General features: G+C 46.7%; 2 protein-coding genes across 7 annotated transcripts in view; one reads left to right on the top strand and one right to left on the bottom strand.

Annotated features, from left to right (window-relative positions):
* Nucleotides 1-23,022, bottom strand: part of LOC116843864 — a 24,488-nt gene extending 1,466 nt beyond the window's left edge. Inside the window, exons 1-6 of one of the 6 annotated variants that reach the window (XM_032814715.1) lie at nt 7,841-8,215; nt 6,863-7,080; nt 2,673-2,834; nt 1,875-1,915; nt 1,205-1,303; nt 43-117 (exon numbers count right to left, since the gene is read on the bottom strand). In XM_032814715.1, coding sequence (XP_032670606.1) covers nt 43-117; nt 1,205-1,303; nt 1,875-1,915; nt 2,673-2,823 — 366 coding nt within the window. In that variant the 5' untranslated portion in view covers nt 2,824-2,834; nt 6,863-7,080; nt 7,841-8,215. Of the gene's footprint in view, nt 1-42; nt 118-1,204; nt 1,304-1,874; nt 1,916-2,672; nt 2,835-6,862; nt 7,081-7,840; nt 8,216-21,759 lie in introns of those variants that run through there. The other 5 variants (XM_032814716.1, XM_032814713.1, XM_032814718.1 and 2 more) reach the window with 5 other exon arrangements.
* The window catches only part of LOC116843857 (zinc finger protein castor homolog 1-like), a 193,656-nt gene continuing 176,463 nt past the window's right edge, over nt 8,545-25,737 (top strand). The window contains exons 1-2 of the mRNA XM_032814693.1: nt 8,545-8,685; nt 10,769-10,847. The gene's annotated coding sequence lies outside the window, so the exon portion shown is untranslated. The remainder of the gene's footprint in view (nt 8,686-10,768; nt 10,848-25,737) is intronic.

Raw genomic sequence — 25,737 nt, 5'->3', positions numbered from 1 at the left:
CCCCCCCCCCCCGGGCACACGACAAAATTCGCTATTTCGCACCTGCTGCGTGTCCACGGGAATGCAACCGACCGACGCTGGCCCGCATTCCTCGCTGCTGGCGCAACTCTTGCTTACCTGAAACGCAAGGAAGCGAGAGTAGCGTGTGCATTAACGCGCGACGAAGAAGGAGCTTTTGATACTCGGGAACACGAGACGGAAAAATTTTTTAGGGATTAGCACGATGGCGCGAAGGCGGAAACTCGACATTTACGTCCCCGGTGCACTCGAGTCGGTAATTCCGCGAATTAGGTAGATGGGAGTAATTTATTAATGAAATTGTTGGTTCTGTCACCGGTGATGCGCGACATTAAATTATCGCGCATTATCGTCGTCAAATGTCAGAACATAGAAAGTTCCATCGAAGTTTATGCGCTGGTACATCGACCGAGAAGAGCGCTTAAGCTCGAGAGGGCCATCCATCTCGACGTCCAGGCTCGAATCCGTTCGCGTAACTTCGTTCATTAATAGCCCGAAAATCGATTATACCCCTAATGTAAGTCAATTAGCCAAATACGATAACCTTTAATTGATTTTATCCTGCCGTGCGTGCACCCCATGCTCGGCGTTAATGGAATTTACCCCGAACGCGCGCGAGTGTCGACCGTTTGTTATTGTTAGTTCGTTTTTTCCCTGTTTGTGTTTTTTTTGCATTGTTTTCGTTACCGTCTCGTTCCAAGAGCGCGGTTTTCATTCACGTGACCAAGGCAACCCGATCGTAACTCTCTCTTCGACCTGATCGACCGAGGATATCAAAATACATAAGAGGAAGGGAGGAGGATGGGAGGAAAAGTTTCGCGATAGTATAGGAAAGGAAGAAAAATTGCGGAGGGGTTTTAAATTCGAAAGTTTCCTACCGCGTGAAGAGAACAAATACCCACTTATGAAGTTCTTAATATCGTATAACTTCTTCGTATAAATGTCTCTTCGTGTATCTTACAGTTCCAGCGATACTCCGCTGGAATGAAATACGGTTGAGTTAGTAGATAACCGCGAGGTTACCAGTCCTAAATTCACGATAAGGCGCGTATAAGATAACATAGGTATCTCTTATTATGAGCCGTCCGACGATATATTCGAAATTCATGAAAATCGGAGGAGAAGCGGAGTTACGAGCGCGCGTCCTTGTGTGTCGCGAGAGCAAGTGGGGAAAAAGTCTGCTTGCCAAGACGCTGTTCCCTCGGCTGTCCAGAATGTGCAGCGATCGACAGAAATCACGGCCGCCCGCCGGACACGGTGTATCTATCGCCCATTCGTTGCACATCTGCAAGCATAGAAATGGGAATATCCTGAATGCAAATTTCGCGTATAAAGATCGGTTTCTTATATTGCCAATATCGACCGCGTGCGCCTCCAAGTGGGCCACAGCCGCAGGAAACACAAAAGGCGTCAGTGCAACTAGGCGCACATAACTGCGCGAATACGCAAAATAAAATGTTTATGTTTCACGAGAGGGCGCGCGCGTGTTCGTTATCGCATTCGTTTCTGTCGGAGCAATTACGCGTTTGTACATTTTGTACAAAGGGCTAACGCGCGCGTGATTTATCTTCGTCGAAATCCCGTCAATTTCCTGCGAGTAATCGCGAATTTATGGACGACGCGATAAAGTGCCGCGCGCGTTTTCGCAAAGAAAAAGGGCAAAAGCGAAAAAACGGGGTCGGAGATAAGATGGTTACTGCCGGAGAGAAGCGGCGGAACGCAATAAGGGGAGTTTAGAATAAACCGAAATCGATGGCGAAACGATCTGCAGGCTTCTACGAAATTGTGGCCGGACTCGGCGCGATAGAGAAGCCATTATGGACTCTTAAGGGAGCGTTTAATGGACTCGTCGATACCTGGTTATCGCTGACGTTGACGCAAGTGTAGCACGTTAGACCTGCAACAGAGAGCGGCGTACTGAGTGAATGCGTCGCCGGGACAATCAGAACGACGGGGACGCGGAGGGGGAGGGGGATGGGAGAAGACGTAAGCGGTAACTCTTAATTGCAGCCGTTGTCGCGCCGGGTCGAGAGATACGGAAATTCTATTTGGGGAAAGAAAATTAAAGGGAACATACATCCAAGGATTAAGCGAGTTTAGCTGTCTAGCCGTCCAAAAGTTAACAAGCAGGGCTGAGTTTGAACAAGCCGACTACCATGAAGGGACTTGGCGAGTAACGATGTGTCTTGTGCAAAACACAACTTAGATTCGCGGATGCAAAGTTGTACGGCGCGATTTTGCCCCGTTCGCGATCGAGAAAGTTGTCGCCGTCCACCTCTCCCGTCATCACCGATACGGGGAATAAACGCGCATCGTAGATACACAAAGACCATGGCGACGTCATTGACGGGAAAGGTTGCGGTACGTGTGCGAAGTTGGTAGGAAGGATAAGCGGTAGTTCGGAGATTAGTGGCGTTCGATTGCAGGATCGGCGAGCCGGGATAAACTCGAGTTAGCCGAGTAAATCACGGTTCCGTTCGACTCTTTCCTTCCCTCTTCTATCTACCTCTATCTCTTGATCTTTTTTTTTCCATTGGACCCGTGTCTCTCTCTCTCTCTCTCTCTCTCTCTCTCTCTCTCTCTCGGTCGCTCTCTATTTCTACCTCTACCGAACGTTTCTGTTCATTTTTCACGGGTTCTACGCCGATACCCACGATAGGTGTCTTCCTCGTCCACGCTGACGCCCTTCAGACCCTCCCGCCGCTTCGCCTCTTCCTTTCCGTTTCCGTTTCCGTTTCCGGAGAGGACGTTTCTGCCGCAAGTTTCCGCAGCCAGAAGCAGCCCGACCATCACCCACGTGATCATTCCTCACATCTCTGGAACGACAGAAATGGGGTCGCGCATTACGTAAGTGGCCTCGAAAGGACATTGGCGAACGCCAATTACTCGGAGGGCTAGAGAGAAGCCAGGGAGAGTAGTCGGCGGGAGAAAAGCGTCCGACGCGAATTTTAATTTCGATCGATCGCGTCGCGCGGGTTACCGCGTCCCACGAGATAGAGGAACAGAGCGAGAGAAGTGGCAAAGTGGCTTACAGTCGCATACGCCCGTATTCTCACTGCGCGTTCGCCGTGAAATGTGGCTGTCTGATCCTTCTCTCGCGCGCTGACATTGAACATGATCTTCATATCGGACAAATAAAACTGGGAATTGGACGCGGCCGCGTCTCGCGTAAAGTAGGGAAGAATATCCGCTCACAGTGAGACAATATCTACTCCGTCCAAAATGCGTCGAAAATGTGGGAGATTTCATAGTAATCGTCATAGTATTGATTCCCAGGTCTGTCTTCCGCACGTCATTTCTACCTTAAATATCAGAGCGTTGCCTTAAACGCATACCGAGTGGAAATCGCGGGTATCGTGAAAATCGAGCAGGCTCTCTCGATGAGCTTGATATCCGGATTAGGAATTGCGGAAGGAGCGCGACGTTTCGTCGACAACAAGTGCAGCTGATTTAAATCGTCGTCGGACGAGAACGACGCGTCTTGTCGACAGCGGAGGATCGGTAGCGTACGTGTCGTCCGACGAGGACAGTCTGTCTCGAGCGGATGTACCGGTACCAGGACGTCGATCAGAGCCTGATTCTAGGACACGGGCAAACTATCGCCGACGTCAGTTCCGTGCGTCGTATTAGGGTCTCGACGAGTCAATGGATCGAACGTTGGACCTTTCGGAGTAGATAAGGTCGTGTCGTGGCCTCCCCCGGGGGGTTGGCCCGCAAGAAACGCTCTCGCGATGACAGGCGCCCTCTAATCGAAGTAATTAATTCCGAGCTGCGTGATCTCTCGAGAGAGGTACGACAGCCACTTTTCAATTTCAACGTAATACGCAAACTTCGCGAAGCTTCCTTATTATTTTTCGTCATTTCAGTATAAATGAGTTTCTATAATGAAGGCTTTAGTTCGTTCCTACATAATAGACGCAGAGTTTGTCGCTTTTCGCGTAACTTGATATAAATAAAACAAAGATGGGAAAAGGATGCAATTTTATCATGTGCTAATATTAATGATAACACGAATCGTTTTCTCTCTCTCTCTCTCTTTCTCTCTCTCTCTCTCTCTCTCTCTCGCTCGCTCTCTCTTGCCCTCTCTTCTTCTTTCTCTGTTCGCTAGCGTTAATAATAGGATAAATCACAGCTAGGTATGAAGATTAAACTCTCGAGTGGAGCCGCTAAGAAGCACATTATGGCTTTTTGTTTGTAGAAACTTGGGGTGTGATAGTAATTGCATTTCGCAAGAAAGATCGCCGAAACTCCTACCGGGTATAATCATTGCTAATTTATACCGGCTTAAATTTGATCGGTTTACGCTTGTATTTAAATTCATTCCCGTAATAGAGCTTACGTCTCACGCTCTCTTGGCTCGCTGATGTCTTTATATCCTTGCTACTTCCACTCCTGAATACTCGGGAGTTTGAACTCTCTTAACGGACTTGTTAATTATACACTTACTAACTTTGCTTTTATCCGCGCTCCACTTATTCGTGAAGTTTGGCGCTCAGCGATGTATATAATGCACTGTATTTTTCTTCCTTCTTCGTCTCGCGACATCGCGGAGGAATATAACTTTGTAGCAACGATGACGTTTTTTATGTGCATCGTTTCAGAAGGCCGACCGGTTTATCCCTCAGTGTTCTTTCGCCCCGCGTTTTAATTAGCTCCAGTAGCCGACATTTTCCCAAAGCACAAAGTAAACTTCGTACAATATGCAATACGTTTCATACAATTCATTCTTGATAAGCACTACGTTTTAATTAGCAGTCGTAAACTTTTCAACATCTCGTTTACATCGAATAGCGCAGTCGAAAATAATGAGGATGATATAATCGTATATTCGCTTAATGGAGCATAATTTCAAATTTCACTGGCGTTCGGTACAGAAGTTTAATTATTTAGAACAGACAGAAGTGACGAATTTCGCGAGACCTTTAAAATCCCGTTTGTGGATGCGTCTTTGCAAATAAATAAATAAATAAATATATGTGTGTGCGTGTATATATGTGTGTATGTGTGCAAGCACGCCGGTCGAGCGTATTTCTGTGCGCATCGCTTTAGATCCTTGCATAACTTTGCGCCGCTTATGCAAAATAACCGTACATCAAGATAAGAAAACCATTTTATGTAAAATAGCTGGCGTGGAAATACGTGTCACGAAACACCTGTCGCGCGTAAAACTTTTTCGTGAAACTTGGCACACCACCGGGTGACAAAGTCTCGCCATTTATTGGCCACGTCTGACATTGCGAATACCTATTCTCTCTTGCATCGGCATATAGCGGTATTGTTTTGTCTGATATATCGACCATGTTTTTACGGCCGGCACACTTTACGCAAAAACGAAATATTGTTCGGGACTAAAATAATTAGCGCTCGCGAAATGGATTACCCATTGAATTTCTATCGATCAAATTTCTGATTATCATGCGCCAATAATTTCAGCTACGTCCGTAAATGGTATGTTGATCGCGAGCGGTCATATATATATATATATATATATATATATATATATATATATATATATATATATATATATATAAGCACTATGCGCTTTTGATCGAGTATAAACGTATTTGGTATATCGGATTACGAAGGATGTTCTATCAATGCTAGGAAACGCAGCTTCCGCTTTTCACGTGGTTTCGAACTCGTGTAAAACTTGTAACGCCGCGCATCATAATCCGGTTACTCATCCGAGAATAAATAAATCGAAGGCGGGAATAAATAAAAGGGATTGTGTTAATCCCATTACACAGTTACGCCCATTGACTCTCGCGCTCTGTCGAACAAATCCCCATTGTATTTTCATCCCGTATTTAATTACCGGTGAAATCAATTAAAATAGATCAATCGGCAAAATTACCGGAGACGTTTCACCTCATCTCATACAAAAGCTATTGGCAACCGAATACTTTTTACGCAAAAACAAATGCCTATTTAATTTCGCATCAATCATGATGATTATCGCGTCCTCGAACTTGGCGATTAGTTTAAAGGAAAGCTACCTTCCAAAACAAAATTTTTAAAAAATTATTTCGAGAAGTTAATTAAGAACTGTAAACTACGAATGAGTAGTAAAAGTTGAATAATATCAGTTTACAATTTTAACAATTATCATAGAAATATATATACACAGAAACAATTTATAAAAAAAATTTTATTTTTGATGTGAAAAAATTGGACATTCGTAAAGAATTTTAATTTCTTATCGTATTTTTAATTTAAAATTCCTCCACGATTCTAAAATAATTTTGTGAAAAATTTACCGCTCACCGAGAAGTGTGAGATATATTAATGAAATATTTTATATTAAATATATTAAATTTTTTCCAGCAAAATTACCCGATAATAAATTTTACAAATATAATTGTAGTTCATAAAGTACAAAAATCCGTAAAACGAGTTTCACGAATATAAATATGTAAATTGATTATTTTTCACATGTTTAACTTTTTATTTTGAAAATTAGGTGTTTTGCACGATTACATATTTGTAAATTTTTTAATATCGTAAAATTAAGCGTTACGATTGCGTTCTCTTGTACTAAGATAAAAATACCTACAAAAAGTAGAATTAATCAGTTTCGCTTTTTAAGATATATCACAGAAAGGTCAATGATTTGCACGTAATTAAATCAATTTCATAGGCTCGGTTCATAGGGTCAATGATTTACACGTAATTAAATTAATTTCTGTATAACCAAGAGGAACGATTTTACGTCTGTCGGGCGCGTGGAAATTTTATCTTTCCAATAGTCTTCGTTTCAAGTCGCTACGACCACTACAAGTGGAAATATTGACGATTTTATCGAGCAACGCGCTCTCGATCGCTTCGGCACTATATCGCGTTTTACCTTCGTCGCTGTAGCGGTAAAGTACCGTTACACGTGAATGAACCCGGGAGGGGTCCCGTTAGCCGCACTGACCTACGACTCGTTATGCCATACGTATCCCTTCCACAGCCGCGGCCTTGCCCCCACCAGTACTCTGTGTTCCGTCAGCACAGCTGTTCGCAGACACGAGGCTCGAGCCGTTGACCCGTTGAAACGTCTATACTACAGAGGGCGCCACACTTCGCCGCAATTTTGAGAATTCAAAGTAACACTCATAATATTGACACGTACAAACGTGAAATAAAAAGTAGGCTCAGTTAATATCTACTATTTTAATGATATTATCTACTATTTTATTGTTGACTCAAAGAAATGGCAGCAGCCAAATGTGACGGCTATAAATTGGGAAATTTCGTACGCGAGCATCATCTCTCATTCGCGATAAAAACGTTCTGTGCATCTTTGTACATAAAATACACTCTGTTAAGTTATCTTGAGCATTCAAAGATGCATGCAAAGACAGTTTTAATTAAAAGGAGGGTTTAAAAACGTTAGAAAAATTATGAGTACGAGGATACATCTACGATCTTTTGGTAACGCGATAACTAGTGTATTTCGAATGTATGACAGATAAGCTGGAAAAATATTATACTGAAAATGTAAATGACATTAATACGATCACTTGTAAAGTTAATATTTTAGGTTTTTGAAAATATTAGATATTCCACGGCATATATGCGTAATCATATAAAGTAGCTGAAAAAAGACAAGACGCTTTAACGCCTTAATGCTACAAATAGCTATGTTAAATTATGACAAAATTACAAATTATCTCAATTTACAAATGAAAGATTAATTCTTTCTTATTGCTCACGATGCAGTAGTTTTTAAAACCGGTATTTCTCGTTGTATGAGTATAACAAATGGACGAATAATAAAATATTAAATTATAATTATGACAAATGATGACTGACCGTGAGAGCTGGATTAAATTCTTACTTGGATATTTTCATATTCCCAGTAAATTTGTCAAACGTATATTAATTTCTCGTATAATTAATGATTTTACACGCTTGAAAATACGTAATGTATCGCTGCTCTCGTCTCGACGTCCCGAGTCCTACGTCCTGGCATTCCAATCCAGCATCCTGGTTCCAGTCTGCTCCCCCGTGGCACTGACACTCTCGTGTATACAATTCGGTCGGAGAATAGTGTGTTAATTAGTGCGATGTCGACGAGAGGTCCCTTAAATATCTCAAGAGTCAACGAAATATTTCACTCGATAGAGGAATTGTAACTAACGTACTGATATACACATTCTATGGAAGTCGCTCACCGGCTCGAAACGTAAACACTCGGTCACGGAAGAGTACAGGACGCACGAGAGTATCAAAACAACAAGCAAGAAACACTATCTCTCGTCAGTCGACCCCACTGAACGCCGCGTGATGACAAAACTCTCCAAACATTTTGGGTCTTCATGGCGGTCAAAATTACCTTTTGTGTCATTGTACTTTTCCGAGTATTTTCATTGTGTGTCGAGCCGGAGCGCGATACGCGTATCGCGGAGAATATGTGTATCGGTACAATCGGTGTATCGGTATAGTTCACAATTGTTTCTGTCAGGCGATAAAATTGTTTTGTCGATTCTTGAAATGTTTACTTTTCATTAGCACCGCGTTGTTTAACATGTTTGTTAGTTACCTTAATCAAGTCGTGTTCACGCGAGTGTTATTATTAGCACCAGCGCTACGTGTGAATATCTAAAGTGTCATGGAGCGGGATTTGGACAGGATGCTGGGTCGAGAAACCAAGACATAGCACTCGGGACACTGACAGACGCGGTTAGTGATGTGCATCATATGTATAATACTATTTATGATATAATATACTCTAAAAGAACATTTCCACAAACTTTATGTTTTTCTTTATTTGTGCAAGTCTTGTTAAATACTCGTGCTTTACTGTACGATTATTAATTGACAGTATTTATTAAGACTCGCAAATAAAAGAAAAAACAAAATTATATCCTCAAAGGTACCTGAAGTCATTATACGTGATATTTCTGACTTGAATAAATATTTGAAAATATGTTTTGTTGAAAATACGAAGAGAGAGAGAGGAGAGATAGTCAAGACAAAATTTAAATCAGAATTTGTAATTCATCATTTAACAAATAATTAAAGCTTCATGAATCTCTGATTATTTGACTATTTTGTATATTTATAATTTTGTGTATTTGTTAATTATTACATTTATAATTATTAATTATTTATAATTATTATATTTGTGCATAATTTAATTTGTAACGATAATTTGTATATATGTATATAAACAAGCAATATTAATTTAAATATCTGAATAACATCCCATAAATATTTGTAATTAATTAATTATGCTTATGGATTAGATATATCGTAAATAATTCACAACAATAAATATTAGTTTTAAATCTAATGTTAGTTTTACAAATACTGATCTACATCTAATAATTCATCTTAGTTCGCGAATCCTATCTTGAATTTGCCAACAGCTTCTTTTCATTTATGTTTAGTCTTCTTATTATTCCGAGTCCCGATTTAAATCTCTATTTACACACAGCATTACACTGGACAAGGAATTGTTATTTCTATTGCTCACAATTCTTTCTTTTTCAACCCTTTTGAATCTTCAAATTTATTTGAAATTTTCAACATCAATTAAAAACTAATAATAGGATCGTGGGTAAAAACATACTGTTTTATTTCTAAATATTTAACATTTAATATTTGTTTTTATTAAAATCAATAGTAAATATTAAATGTACGTGAACATCATAAATATTAAATGATTCTGAATTAAATGTTCTGATTTAAGCCTCAACACGGAGGAAACACGATGCTTCCAATGTTTACATAAAGAACATGTAAACATTTTTAGCATTAAAGGAAAACGATAAACGATAAACAGTATACATCGAGATCCTCTATATCTCCTCCAAGTGAGACGAAATTTATTCGTTGAAAACGACGGAAAACGATTCGTTGCGGATTTATATTTTACGTACATTTGTTTGTCAGAATCTTGTTTATGTTCGTGAGTTTCTCATCAGTCAGTTAAGTTTTTAAGCGAATTCTCTCGAAGTAGTCTGTACGCATATATGAAATGGATATTCCTTGTGTAACCGTGCGAAATAATCGAAACAAACTGGAAGCATTTGTCGCTGAATAAACAAACGCGACTGAAGTTTTGCGCGCAAGAGATACATAGGATCGGCTAAAATGTAATTACCGCGTCGATAACGCAAGAACGACATTTAAATTATTCATCGATTAAGCGGGACAGCCGATGCGGCTTGGACACGATCGGATTATCAATCCAGTCAAGTTATATTCGCTGCTTTCTCTGTTAACAAGGATAATATGGCACATTTTCACTGTGTTTTCTAAACATTCGTAGCAACGGATCCAGATAATTGTGAGCGCACGAGCCGCTGTCTAAAGTTACATGCCGCAGCGGCGGATGTGGGATGGTGAATAGATTCACGTTGCGCCATAAATGCGGCGGAAATTGAAGAAAAACAGATGGATGGTAATTCCGTGTTAAATTTTGTACGCTTTTAACGTATTATGATAATATTAACGTTAGGTGTGCGTTTTACGAGAGGGACGGGGGGAGGAGCGCAGCGAACTGTCGCGGGCGAAAGGTCCTCTTTAATCCGAAAGCGCGTCACAAAATCGAGCGAATTTCCACCCGTAGTTTCAACTACGTCCGCGAACGTAGAGTCCTTGACACATTTGACAATAGCGGATGCGACTTCGCCACGATAACAGGCGCGCCGCCGATACAGAGCCGATATACAGCGTGTCCGTTGATTTGCGCGCGCGAGCCCCGTCAATCTTTATCATTTCACCACGAGTTTTACGTATGTATGTTGTGTCTGTTTAGGACGGCGGTCACGCTCGATGATTCTAACAAGCGGACTCTTTCGAGACCGACCGTGGCGAGGATCAGCAAAGGACAAAGGGTAAGTCACAAAGCATGTTTGCATGCTAGCGGAGCGAATCTCGCACCAGCGCGTCGCCGCGAAGTCGTCAAAGCGATTTGCCATCCATTGTTTATCCGTGCGGCCGGCCGCGCGGCTTCCCTGGAAAAGCGACCGACGTTGCAATCCGCCGACTTTCCGAGGGGATATGGCGTTCCGGGTCAAGAGTCGGCCGGATTTCTCCTGTTATTTATTCGATGAGAGTTAGAGACGCCCCAGCGAGTTTCGCGGTAATCCTGACCGTGCCGCGTAGTATACGCCGGCACTCGGGACGAGGGTGAAACGAGGTTGGAACGAGGGTTAAAGCGCGGGAAAGGACCTCGGACCGCGCCGCTACGGGACGGAGGCCGCACGATAAACATAATATATTTTCCGTCCGGGAGATGTATGCTTACCGACCGGAGAAATATGCTTACTACGCGAAAGCGTACGAATTGTATAAATCGTCCCTTATGAAGGGGGAATGGAATTTTCCGTTCGCGTTCTACCTCTTGAGACCGATGGCTGGGGGGAATAGCTGCTTCCTAAAAATTCAGCACATCTCCTTCGCGAAGCGCCGCGTGCTGTTGCGCGTTATTGCGCGTAACGGGGTGCATTGATTTATCGATTTATCGATCACGACGGGAATCGAGCGACTGTAGGCACGAGCCGATGTTTATGGCGTTAATTATCGCGGACGTTACCGTGAGATCGCCAATTAGCCGGGAACAATGACTCTTCTCAGGACTTTTTCCCTAATTGGTGATTGCTCGTTACACAAAAACGCAACGAGCATCAAGTGCCCGGGGTAATTTACCTAACGAGAGCTTCTTCTTTGCGAGAGACGCCGGCTATACATTCCTCTTTGCCGCAGCTAGCGTACAACCGCGCGGCACGATATCGAGAAACCGCCGAGAATTCGCTTTTAATCCGACTTGAGAGAGAGAGAGAGACACGCGAGGGTGAAGACAGGACGGATGGACGGACGGGACGCGGATGGTGAAGTTTCAAGTAAAAGCCGAAAGTGTGAGTCGCGCTGGTAACGTGGAAATGTACCTACTAGATGGAAAGCGGCGTTTCACGGGGTGGAAAAGTACGTTGGTTGGCGGGTGAGGACGCGCTGCTTTATTAAATATGGACGCTCACGATCCGCACAGGGTTACCCACTGCCGCGGGCTCTCTTCGCACGTGTGTGTCTGTCCGTCTGTCCGTCTGGCTGTCTGTCTGTTTGTCCGTTCCTCCTCACCTGCTCGTACGTCAGTGTACGCGTACGCGTGTGTACGCGAGGGAGGGCGAAACGTGACGGAACGTATCCTTCCTTCCTTCCGAATCCCGTAATTCGCACGGTGGAGAAATTTGTACCTCGCCTCCCTGGTTTTATCGTGTTTCTTACACGGCCACTCATCTCCGTAAGTGCTCGACGTTGGGTGCGCGGGGCTTCGTGGGCGAAAGGGGGAGGCGGAAGGAGGGGGAGGTAGATGTGAGCGAGAGGGTGTCGGAAGAGGAGGGGGGACGTCCGGAGCGGGTCGATGATAAAGCTGCCATCCCACCTCTCCTCCACCATCGCCGCTCTTCCGCCTCCTGCTTCTCTTTCCCATGCTCTCCTGCCTTCGATTTCTGCCGAAGCCCGCGATAGTTTGGAAAGAAGCGCTCTTCCGAGTAACCGCTCGAGTAACTACGGCGAAATCATGTTACAACGAACTCTCCGTCGAACCTTAAAATTAAATTTGTCATACCTGATTTTCGTTATATCGAATTGCCTCGATATCGTTACGGGACAGCGGCGGCACGGTCGGAGAATTCAATCAAATCACGCAGTAAGAAAAATTTCGTCCCCTCGACGTTTTCCAAGTTCCCGACGAGATCGTGTGCACACGAGGGACGCGCGAGCGTCGATGGAGGTTGCCGACGCGGGAGTCGTTTTATCGTTAGCCGAGCATTTCCGGCGATCTTTTTGTACACTCCTTCATTACTCGCGAGTGGCCTTCGGGGAAAATGCCCGTTCTTTCGCGAATCTATCCTAAACAGTTGTGCAAGAATTCGAAAGCGGAACGTGCGCGCGCGCGCGTGTGCTGATTGCACGATGCGATCGCGGCTCGCGTACGAGGAAATGGAGCGCTGTAAATTGTGTGTGAACAGCAATTCAGCTCTAAAATGTCGGAAATGCAGTCGATTTATTTGTGAAAAATACTGGCGCATCGTCGCAATCTAACCTGACCTCGCCTAACGTGCTTCTGTCCTTGTCTGCTTGGCTGGCATGTTCGCGTAACGCTAAATACTTTTCGCGTTAATGCAACCAGTGAATCTACAATGCCCGCGCATCCCGCCTCTTAAACGAACTATTTTTTTCTGATATATAACCTTTATATAACATATATAATCTTTCGCGACGTTAAACCGGGAGACTGTGAAAGCTATGTTTTACGCCTTTTATAGAGGTACGGTGAGCTTTTACCGTATTGTAAACTAAAGCTGTGATGAACTTTTAGAGTTTGATGATACGTGTGTAGGAATTAACCGCACTCGGAACGGAATTATCCTTTAACGCTCTGAAACACTCTCTCGTACGACTCTCGATAAATCGCTGTTCGCGCAAATTGAGATAAACGCCGAGAGAAATTAGTTCCACATTCCTTTTCTATTACTTTTTTCACGTCGCTTCTTCCTTTTATTGTTCTTCTCTTTTTCCTCCTCCCTCACCCCCCTTCTCTTTCTTTCTCTTTCCTTCCTTCGCAAACGCGAGAAGTAAAGAATTAAACGAACTAAGAACTACAAACGAGACGTCGTGTCGATCTTCAATGCTGTCGCGCCTTTGAACAGGACAAAAGGTAGTGGAATCAAAATGCTAAAGTGCTCGATACTTCGATCGATCGATAACGCTGCCATGCGAGAAATAAGGAAGCCTGTGGTAGAATAAATAACTCTGTTCCATTCGAACGGCAGCGAATAGAATCTCTCTCCACGATGAAATCAATTCTATAATATATTTATATATCTAATAAACGTGCCCCCCTCCTCTCTCTCTCTCTCTCTCTTGAACCACTTTTGCCAAAGTTACATAACGAACAGTTATGTAGTACGAGCCGGTAATAAAATTCAGGTCGATCCTCGGCCGAGGTCTGCGATAGCTCTGAAAGAACGAAGCGATAAATTATATTTTATGGCGAGTCAAATATAATGAATAAGGATGTGTGTCGCGCGTGAATTAATTTACTGCCGACGAGTGAGTTTCGAGTGTAGCTTTTCAACTCGCTCTCCGCGTTTTTATGAAAGTGACGGCCAGGTGTTGTATCGCTAACGACGGTATCGACCATGTCACCGCGAATTGTCTCGTGCCGGACACGAAAGAGCCAAGCGCGCGATTCTCCGTTCGCGTTCCTTTCTCAGATTGTTGCAAGCTGCAAAAGAAACTGTAAAAAAAAGATGAAGAAAGTGAGCGCCGATGAAAGATTAACGGTCGCAGTTATGAACTTGGCCCATTGTAAATTAAAACGAAAAGCCTGCCATCGGGCAAATATTTGTTACGCCGAAAGTAATTTACAGAGTGTATGGGAGTACGAACATTCCTATAGTAGCAGCAGCAGCAGCAGCAGCAACAGCAGCAGTAGTAGTAGTAGTAGTAGTAGTAGTAGTAGTAGTAGTAGTGGTAATAGTAGTAGTAGTAGTAGTTACTCGTGCACAGCACTCGACGAGTAACGTCGTTACTATCATCATCGAGCTGCTACCTCGCAATACGATACTTACAAGCGTATCATCGCACATCGGCCTGACACAAAGTTGCAGTGCGCACAAAGCGAAAGAACGATAATTATCGGAAAAAGTTGGGATCGTCTGGATTTGACGAAAAAAGGACGAGTGATAATGGACGCGTTGGGCAACGCACGTTACCGCTGCCGCGCGGTCGCCGGGATATCAGCGCGACGACGGCGACGGCGATGGTGGCGATGGTACCGGTGCCCGAAACCCACTTCCAGTTTAACACGATTGTGCAAAATCAATTACCGCGGAGTTGGCGTAATATACGAGCGAAGTTTACCGCCGAAAGTGTCCTCCGGCCCGGCGGCATCGGCCGAACTTGTCGTTGCCGGGCTATCCCAGCCCTCTCGATCCTCAGGAACCCTTAACTCACGAAATTATAACCGCCTCCTCCCGGTCACAGATTCGGATCGCACCCCTGCGAAACAGTCGTGGGTACACTTGGGAAGGGAACTCTGATTTCTATTCCTCCTAGTCGCACCTTGGCAGAGGAGCGGAAGGCAGAATTAAGGCAGAAGCCAGTCGGAACTCGCGGCTGGCAAGTGATAGTCGACAGTTTCTGCCTTTCTAAGCCAGCACGAGTTCTGATTAGTCTCTGCCTTTTCATTCCCAGCTTTTCCGCCAAGGTGTGAATTCTCTCTTAGACAACGGCGGTGAGCGCGCGACTATTCGCGGCCGAGACCGTCCCTATCGTTAATGCCCGGCGCAGCCGCAAATTCCCTTTATTGCGGCACTTGGCCGATACGCGCCACAGGACCGAGGACACGGAAACCGAGAGGGCAATGTAGGCGACCGGGGAGAAGGGCGGAACGATCCCGGTGGTCCGCTCTAAACGAGGTGTATAACCGAACCGCGACGCCACCGATTCCTAGGCGACCCGACTCCAACGACGCCTCCGCCTTCCCCGTCGCGCCTCATCTCGTTCCGTTAATCCTAAAAATTGGATAAACGATAACACCGCCATGTGACCGCGCGGTTATCGAGAAAATAATGGAAACCTTTGCGTTCCGCTCGCTCCCGCGCGTCGCCGGCGCCAGGTCGCGCGCTCGTTGGCACGGTCGTGTCGTGTAACGCGAATGTAAAAGCCCGAACAAGAGAACGCGGAGAGCTCGAGGCACGAAACGGCAGTAACGCCACCGAAGGGACGGCCGGCGATCCATTTCGTAATTTAATTACGAGGCAGTTACAAATTCGCTTTCCCTTCGGCGGCTTTTTTTCGGGAGCTGGCGTATATTGCGCGAGAAGTGAGAGGTCCCTTTTACCATCAAGATTTCAACTTTCACAGCGAATAAATTTATGGCGCTGTAAAATCAATGTCGTCGGTGAGAGAGACACAGAGAAAGAGAGAAAGAGAATATAGTGGCAAGGAGAAAAAGATGAGGGGAAGAGGGAAAAGAGCGTGATCTTTGTGTGTCGCGGGGGATTAAAATTATCTCTCTGTTAAATGAACGTCCGCAACTGTTCACATCTCGATATAAGCCGCTGTTACTTATAAAAAATTGCAGCGGTGGTACATAGCGGAAGTATATGGACCGTAATCCACTTCGGCATTTTATTACGAGCCTGTTACGACTCCGCTTTCACACCCACTCTCGGCATTCTTTTGCGCGAGTCCAATATATCGCGCGGTCTATCGCATTTACGTGTAAAATTTGATATTTTTTCGCTATGCATTTTTCGAATTTTGCGACAACTCCGATCACGCGGACGCAATAGGAGAATCTTTGTTTGTCGAACGTATCGGCAATTGTCGTTACCTTTGAGTTCGGCTTTTTTCTCGTTGACGAAGGATAGATTCACATTGTCGTGTTTTGTCAGCGATATTTGATTTGGAGATTTAATTACCGGTGCAGGATAAACTCGTATTCGTACTTTGTACTGTTTTTCTTGCTCTCTCCCTCTCTCTTCTCCCCCCCTCCCCTCTTTCTCCAAAAATCCGATGTATCGCTCGAAAAGTCCTATTCTTTCATAGACAGAGTAATCACGTTTCCTAGTCAACTGATTCGTATAGCGCGACGACAACTGCGGTAGACGTTATTTCCATATCAATATCACCGTTGTCCCGTCGAGTTAAAATCATTTGTTGAACAGACGGACTGAATCGCTGTCATTCGCGAATTTCCAATTGTCTCCTGCTCATAAAAGATTGGAAATGTTGTTTTGTTTCAATAGGGACGCGTGGCAATCCATTTCGGAATTTAATTACCGCGCCTGTTACGACTTTACTTGTGGACCTTTCCCGAATGTTCGGCGCATTGTGTCTGTTTTTTCGGATCAGACTTGTATTTTTGCACGGGCAATCGAGTTGCACGTCGCGATGATAACGATATATTCGCAAAAAAAGAGAACAGATGAGATTTTAATATATCGATATCGCAATTGTCATGCAAAATTCTGTTCCAGACAAGCGCGCACACAGATTTTTCGATTTGCTCACAGTTCAAAAGTTTACAACGCATAGAAACGATTGTAAATATCGCGCTATTACGTCGATCCATTATGTAATTCAATTACGAGTTACTGGTTTGTTGTAAAAGGCTTTTGTTTGCACCGCAATGGAACGAGTATAAATAAGCGAGCCAAGTTTCTCGCGTATTACTGCGTCGCGCACACGACACGGCGGTATTGTAGTTAGCCGAAATCTTTCGTCGCTCGTCGTCTTGAAATATCGCTATTGTTTCTTCATCAGTTCTCTGTTACTTGTAAAGGATTGAAAATAGCGTTCCGCGGTCGCGCGCGGGCGCGGCTGCGACACCGCTAAAGCCGAGGGGAATTTATCGTGAGTACAAGTCGCCGCGGTAGTACGACCATCCCCGCCAGTGCCAGGAGTGTTACTTTATTTCACCCTCGCAACCCGCCGTTACTACCCACGTATGTGGGATCTGTGTGCGCACACATGTGGATCGGGGGCGTGCGGTGTGGAGCCACACGTGAACGTCGCGGCCACGAAGTCCCATAAATTCGGCCGCGGGATTTTGCCGGGCCCGAGGAAACGGGCTCGTGGTCGGTCCTTTTACCGGTGGTAGCCTTAGCGAAATTATGTTATTTGATTTAGAGAACTGATAGCCGCGGCTGGAAGCCGATGAAGTAAATTAAACGGGCGGCAAGAGGAGAAAGAGGGTTGAGAGCGTTAAGCGTGGTTGTTTCGGGAAAGTCTTTTCCTCTTTCCCTCTCTTTTGCTCTCTTTCTTTCTCTTTTTGTCTCTCACTTCCCGATAATCCTGTCGGAGAAAATGGGAAAGAAAAAGGACGAGTCCGGGCCGATAATTCGCACACGAGGGTAGGTAAGTTTCGGAGAGGACCGGAAAACGGAGGATCCAAGGAGAAGAGGATCCTCCGAGGAGAAGGCGTCGCGACGATATCATCTCGTGAGCAGTATCGCCTTACCCGTGCTTTTAATTGATTGCGGAGATGGAGTCCCGCCCTTTCTCTGTGTCTCTCCGCGCCTGTATTTATGTAGGAGAAGGGAGAGGAAGAGAGAGGTGCAGATTGTTTCCTCGGGTTAGGGTTCTAGTGGCGCTCTACCCTGTGCAATTTTTCCTCGCGAGGGAGCTCTCTCTCTTTCTCTCTCTCTCCCGTGCCCGCGAAACTCTTCGTGACTTTTATAATTATCGGGAATCTCGTTTACACGCGCCAAACTCCCCAGGAGTTGGATGGAGCGGCGAGGACGAGGGAGAGACGCGGATTTGTCTTTTGCGATTTATTTTCGAAGGATAAAACTTGCCGGCCAAACTTTCGAATAACTTACGGTCGTCTTCGATAAAATATGCTTCTCGGAGATGAAATATGCGCGCGGAAGTCCCACGACTCGGCCATCTACTCGGCGGAAGAACGTCCGGAACTTTTTATTTCCTTATGAGCTTGTTGCGGGCACTAGGGTCTTGGCCGCGTCAGACGTTGTCCACCGTGTCCACGTCGTCCTGTCAGGAGCTGTCTTGTCGCGCGGGTTCGTTCGTACGGAAGAGAACGCATCGGAAGTAAGAGAAGCGGAAGCGGAGCGCGGACCAGTCGCCGTGCCGCGGTGAACCCGTTTTACGGGCGTGTCAGCAGTTTCACCATCGATGCGGAACCGCGAAAACGCATTCACGGGTGCACGCTACAGACGCCTGTGATGTGCTCGCGACCGTCAAAGTACCGCGCTAGGAAAACGGGGTTGACGGGGCGGGTGGCGGAGAAGCGGAGGCGCGCGGGAGAGGAGGTGCGGCATGATTGCCTTTGATGCGAGCAATAAAGTAACGTTGCACGCCTCGCGGCGCGGTAACCCCTTTCTGCAACTCGCGCCCGTCTGGATCTCGTCATCACCTTCTCCTGCTTTCTGCGAGGGTGGAAACAGAGCCACGGTCTAACCGCGTCTGTGCACACGTTAATATAATGCACTGTAGGACGGCGCGCGCCTTACCATGCCGAAAACACACGTATGTACACACTCGCTTATATTCTCGTTCGTTCGCTTGTTCGTTCGCACGTCCGTTCGCTCGTTTGCCGCGCCAGCGAGACAGAGAGAAACAGCTATTCTGTCTACCGCGAGGATAACTGCCGTGGTAATCCAGTGCGGTTGTAATTTTAGGACGCCTTTTGCAAACTGATAATTAGGCGATAATCTCTTTCCGAGAGAACTTTGGCCATGCTCTGGTGGCCGCTTAATTGTGTGCTCTGCTGTTTGTAACCCACGTTTCCGACCCTTTGCATCTTTGCACCTTGCTCGTTCTCTTCCTTCCTTCGTCCTCTATTACCTACATACATACCTACCTACCTACCTACGTACCTACCTACCTACCTACCTGCCTGCCTGCCTGCCTGCCTGCCTGCCTGCCTGCCTGCCTGCCTGCCTACCTACCTACCTACCTACCTACCTACCTACCTACCTACCTACCTACCTACCTACTTACCTACGTACCTACCTACCTACCTACCTAGCTACCCACCTACCTAATACTACTACGACCACTGCACTACTACCCACCGCCACCCTCTTCCTGGTAGCCGCCATTCACGTCTCTAACCTTTGTTTCCACACCCGGCGAGGCTGTAGAATCCGTGGAGTTATTGCTTCGCCGTTGCTTGAATAAATATCCCTAATTTCACATTTGTAACCGGGCATCTTATGCAAAATGTTTCCAACTTTATGCATCCCCGGCTGAACGTTAAGGATATGTAACTGTGACTCTGAATTGTTAATTTTCCGTGCCCCTGCGAAACGACCACGGGATGTATCCCACGAACCGGCCGCGGGAGGAACACTTTTATCTTATGGCGTGGATTTTGCCCTCGTTCTTTTTCGCTCCGAGCACGTACAGACCCGCGGAGAAGCGTAGTTACTCTACCCTTATATAAATGCTAATATAAATGCTGTATATCGCCCCTGGACGCGGACGATGTATCTTTGGTAAAATTACAGGCGCCGCCGCGGCATCCTCTCGTCGTCCCCGTCGCTCCGCCGCGCGGCGGAGTGTCTCAAAATAGAAAATTGTCCGCCCGGAGAATTTGCTTGCGAGGAATGTGCTGTTGTTCACTCTCGCGATGATAAGTCGATGATACCGGGCGCGGAATCAAATTTTCATGCAACCTTCCCGTGTGACGGGTGACGTGCCTTGAAAAATGTCGCCTCGCACCCCCATCTTACGCTCAATACGTGCCGCTTCAACGACGACGACGACGACGACGACCGACGACGACGGCGACGAGGACGAGAACGACGTTGATTCCAGGATGACGCTGAAAAATATGTTGACTCGTCGCAGCCATGTGGAATTTGCCCCCGCCTTTATCGTCTTTTTGCTCGTTCGCTTCTGCTCGCGACACCTCTCTTCCGTCGGATCCGTTCGGATTTCGCTTCCGAACTACTCGCGCGGAATCTCGCCGGCGCCCATATAAATGCTAATGTTATACATCGCGGTATACGACCCATCCCGAAGAAGCACTACAAATTTTGAGTCGAATGTAATCCATCTCGCGGTATTGCGAACAGCGGTATGATCTGCGAAGATTGATCGGTCCCCGATCTTTTTCGCGGCCGGTTTCCAACTGGCTTTAATTAAAGAGGAAAATTGAAAAATGCGACCTCGGGACTGACGATCTCGATCCCGGGGGAACGAAGAGACGATGTAGAGGAACGCGATAAACGAAGGTGCGTCGCGCGAATGTGAGCACAGAAATTACTTCTCGAAAGCGGATAAACGTACGTAACGCGATCGCAGTTTCGCAAATGCGTCGGATTTTCCGCGACCGGTCGCTTCTGCAAATTGTGAAAAATCGGGCGAGGTCATATCCCTCAACTGTATCGACAACGTACCGTCCGTTCCAAACGTAATTTGAAAGTGAAATAGAAAAAGTTCCTTCTCCCTGAGTTATAACGGGACAATTGGTGCGCGCCGAGCAATTAAATGCGTTCCGGTTCACAAATTCATTGAATAAATTAAAACGGACTCATTTCAGCGGCGATTAATATCCCGCCAGCAAACGCGAGCGGGTCTCTTTCTCTTGTTTTTATTCGCGACGGGACGGATTTTTTCCGGGAGTTTTGGCGTGAAAGCTATCGTTAAGCGCGATCCACCGTGTACGCGGAGCAGCACGATTGGTCAGTTCGATGCCAACCGCGTGTTGGATTTCGCGCCAAATGTGCTGGCTTAGGCAACGTGCATGCATCCATTACCAGCCAGTGTGATCCCCATCGACGAGCTAGACTTGAAAAATGACCAGCGATAAAATTCCTCGAACGTAAATCGGCGGCGTAAAACAGAAAACATAAAAAAAAGAGGACAGCGTACGTCAAGCGGCCGTGGGACGTTGCGATTAAAAAGTTTGTTGAAAATCCTTTCACAAATTTTTCCCTTCCAAAGTTTCTTCCTGCCAGCTTTCCCCCCCTCCTCCTCCCCCTCCTCTCTTTCTCTCTCAGCGTATTTGGTATGTCAGATAGACGAGACGTATCGATCTCTCTATTTTTGATTCGGTTGAAAAGACTCGTTGAGGTCGAGCTACGGAATCTCGCGCTCCGAGCAGCCTTATTCTCTTGTGGCAACGAGAGTTCTCTCTTCCCTCGACCCACGTAGCAAACTAATTCCATCTCCGAAATAAACGCGCTTAAGGCTAAAGTTACGCGGATATATCAAGGCGAACGTTTCCGTTCACAATGCAAGTTGGCGTTACGCACTGCTACTTACTTGGAATATCCCAAATGCTGTGCCGAGGTGTTCATTTGTCCGCACGACCGTCGTCACGATCATTACTCTCTCCAGCTCTTCTCGTGGTCTCTCTCTCTCTCTCTCTTTCTCGCTTGCTCGCTCGTTCTCTGTGTATCCGTCTCTCTTACTCTCCCTACCACTTCTCCCACGAGCGATTTCCCTCTCCCCTCTCTCTTTCTCTTCGTCTCTTCCTATTTCCCTTTCTGTCGTTCCCTTCACCCCTTTCTTCCTGGCACGCTCTCTCCCTTTTCCGCAGTTTCGAGTCCCCTTCTCGCCACAAACACCGTGTACTACCCGCTTTTAGCTATCGAGAGCAAAGAACCGCGTTGTGGACCAATGGTTGGTTTGAGCTAGATATCATCGTAGCTGCGCGCGTGTATAAGTGCACGCGTGCAACTAGAAGCGCGCGCGCGCGCGCGCGCTCGCGCACATCTACGCTCGGTTCGCCGCAAATCTCCCGCGGTCGCATCCACGGGAAAATGGTATGGCTCTTCGACCAGCGAGAGTAAACGAGCCGCGGGTTCGACCCACTTTGGAAAGCTCAGTTTCACGCGTTCGTCCCTCGCTGCCTCGAGTCGCTTCGCCTCCCTCTCGTCACGGTCGCTCGATCGATCGATGCCGATCTCCGTCGATCGGTGTGGAAGCGCACGTACAACGGATCAGTTAATCACACTCCGCTACGACTCAGTCGAGGAAGTCGCGCGTGCCAATCGCAAAGACGACGACGACGACGACGATGATAATGACGACGGCGACGACGACGACGACGATGACAACGACGACAATGACAATGACGACGATTCTTCCCTGGTATCACTACTGTTCCCGGACGTCATGTTCGATCTCGCTGATGGTCGATGACAGTCAGCTAATGACGACGCGGTGTGCGTAGAGCCCGAGACCGATCATGACAACCCCTTCTCCGCAGCCAGACTGCGCTGCTGCGTGCCGCACTCGTGCCGCGCTCGTGCTACTGATCGGCCCATCTCGAGCGAAGGGTCGAACTCGGACGAGATCGGGGATGCTGGTTGGGACACGGTCGGACCATGTGCCGCCGCGCGCGCTCTGACGCAGAGCGGATGCTGTGCGCGCGTTCCAAAACACGCAAAAGGGGTGCACACACGGTTCCGTACGGGCAAGCGCGCGCGTTCGTTTCGTGTTCTCGAAGGCACGCAAGGCACCGCGTCGACGCGCCGCGTCCCGGGCTTCCTCCGTCTCGGTGGCTGGAGGCCACCCGCGGTCCAGGCTGCCACGCAGTACACTGAGCGGCGGTGCCGAGCGCCCGGGAGAACCCGCGGGAGCCCAAACGAAGCTCTCCGAAAATCTGCGAAGATCCTCGATTCGATACACTCGGGGTCGCGCCACCAGTGTGCCGAAGGACACGATGGACCTCCGGGACTACCTGTCGGGCCAGCGTCACCATCGCCGAGGCGGACGCGGAATCTCCTTCGCCTCCCTCTCGGATGGACTCGTTCGCGTCGATAAAAATCGCGCGATCGTTCTTATGCTTTCCGACTCTTACCACCTCATCCTCTCTTTCTCCCTCCCTCCCTAACCACCTCTCTCACTCGCGTCCTATCTTTTCGTTCTCTCGACGAGCGCAACAGGATCGTCGTCCGCCGTGTACACCGCATCGCGAAAAACAGAAAAGCACCAATGGAGATCGTTTGAACGTTGTTCGGTTTATGAACGAGAACGTACCAAATTGACGATCCCTCTAAACGCGAATTCGCGGGGATTACATCGCTTACCGCCGTCGTAACACCACGGTCACGGGGCGTTAAGCTCGCATTGAAACAGCGGGCCATCGATTTTGGATTATGGATGTTGCACGGTGAATACTCGGCAACGGGCGCCGTCAGAAAAAGCACTGTACGAAAAGGACTGCTGGTCGTAAATAATAAAATATTTTCATAAGCCCCACGCTTAACAATCACGCGCGCTCGCCGGACCGGTTTACCGTGCATTCGCGAACTTTTCTTTATTTCTCTCTCTCTCTCTCTCTCTCTCTCTCTCTCTCTCTCTGTATTATTATATTTATCATACGGGGGACGCGCGCTGGAATGTTTGCGATCCTTATATGCATTGGCGAGCATTATCCGTACCGTTGCACATCGGATTATTCTACGTCTTCTCGATATCCCGCGCTCGCTGCGTTTAGCGTAGCGCAGTAGTCAATACCGTTGTCTCGCGTAAATATGATCGCGACATATTCTCCGTGGTTCAATCCCGTTCTTCATGTTGCCCGCGTAAATATTATCGAGCTATTCCGTCCGCGTATTTTCTTTATATTCGCATCGAAACTGCTCGAGCACTCCGTCGCTATCAATTGCTTATTTCTTTTCTCTTTACAATCTGTCTCTCTTTCTCTTTCTCCCTCCAATGATACAAGAGGCAGTACGTCTACATGGGGCTAGGTTAGATTACAGTATTAGGTTCGATGGCTGTATCCGTGCACTACGATTCCTTTATTTTCCTAGCTTCGATCTCTCGCGTCGCGCTGTCTCCGCCGCGGACCGAATCTTTTCGTCGGTTTCATCGATCGCCGTGGCGACTTCCAGCAATTTCAGTGGCAATGGAGGGAGGGTCGTTGTCACGGAATACAATCTGGAAATATAGATTTGGGATGCTGACTTGCGAAGTGGGTCTTCGCCCGGAGTGGCGAGCATTATCCGAGACGAATCGATCAGAAAATTGAACGAAACTGTTGAGGGATAAATATCAAGAAGTTGCTGCGCATTTGCTCGATCGGAAATTCAGTGCTGCTTTATCGAGCCGACTCGAGTCGTATCAAAGCCATATAGAGTCTTATTGCCATTTCGCTGGTAGTAACATTAATCCCTAAGTACGTTAATCCACTAGTCGATTCCGCAATAATTTCTTTCCTTATCCGTGGGGAACATAAATTTTTCTCTCTAATGCTGTGTACGTCCACGTACTAATCCCTATGGATCGTATATTGGATAATATAATCGCGCACCATATGTTGAATTTAACGGCGCAAGATATAAGGGTAGAGTCAGAGAAAGGGTTAGCTCCAATAAGGGATTCGGGAGGGTGGCGTAATAAAATTCTTTTCGCCTACGCCCTGACAGTTTGTACTCAATAAAGAGGAATTCTTCTTGAAACCGGTGTAAATCTCCCCTGGAATTCGTTGAGCGCGAAGGTATCCGAGATTTGTAAGAGAGGTCGACGGGGGTTAGATGCCTGGCGGATCCTCTCCGCTCTGATTGGATTCCCGTAGGATATTCTTTGCAGCATGGTCTTTTCTAGTCGGTCGTTTCCTTGTTCTACCAGAATCGAACTGAGTAGTCAGCTCCGGCTATTTTGAGTCCGCGATGAACCAGCCCGGACAGTCAGTCTTTTATTCCTCCTTCCCTTCCTTTCTCTCCGCATAATGAACCTTATTCCGCGAATTCCGAGAATTAAATTGTGAAAGACGCTTTGCTTCTTTTATTTCCCGCTGGGGATGCGATTGCTCCATGGAACGTTTTCCGAGCGCGTAATTGCTCAAGCGAAGTAACAATTTTTGACGGCATACAGAGGCACGTCGGGAGGATATTTTCTTCTTGTTCTGTCTCTCTTTTAAAGGAGCACCTTCAGGAGCGAAAATATTTGTAAGGAAAACGCGAGAAACGGAGACTCGTGAATTTTAAAGACGCTGAGATAGAGCCAAGAATTCAGAATAACAATTTTAGCCGATGTATCTTTGACGTCTTGCTGGCGCAGGAGGCACGGTATTGATCGAGGGATCCAAATTTCTTGGGAGACGCAACACCGTCCCCCGCACATCTCTGACCGCATTTACGTGGAAGGGTCGATCTCGTGGAAAGGGAGAGTGAAAGAAGGGAGAGGAAGAAGCGGCCGCGGTGGTGTTTATCGCGCGGCGTGGGCGATGTGAATACTTTGCGAATCGAACAGTTTTGAATCGCCGATGCGAGCCGAATTAGCCCGAGC

This window comes from Odontomachus brunneus, unplaced genomic scaffold (assembly GCF_010583005.1).
Source record: "Odontomachus brunneus isolate Ranch 3 - 2012 unplaced genomic scaffold, Obru_v1 Obru_scaffold_036, whole genome shotgun sequence".
In the NCBI taxonomy this organism is placed as follows: Eukaryota; Metazoa; Arthropoda; class Insecta; order Hymenoptera; family Formicidae; genus Odontomachus; species Odontomachus brunneus.
Note: the sequence above shows the minus strand (reverse complement) of the source record. Positions and strands in the feature narration are given on the sequence as shown.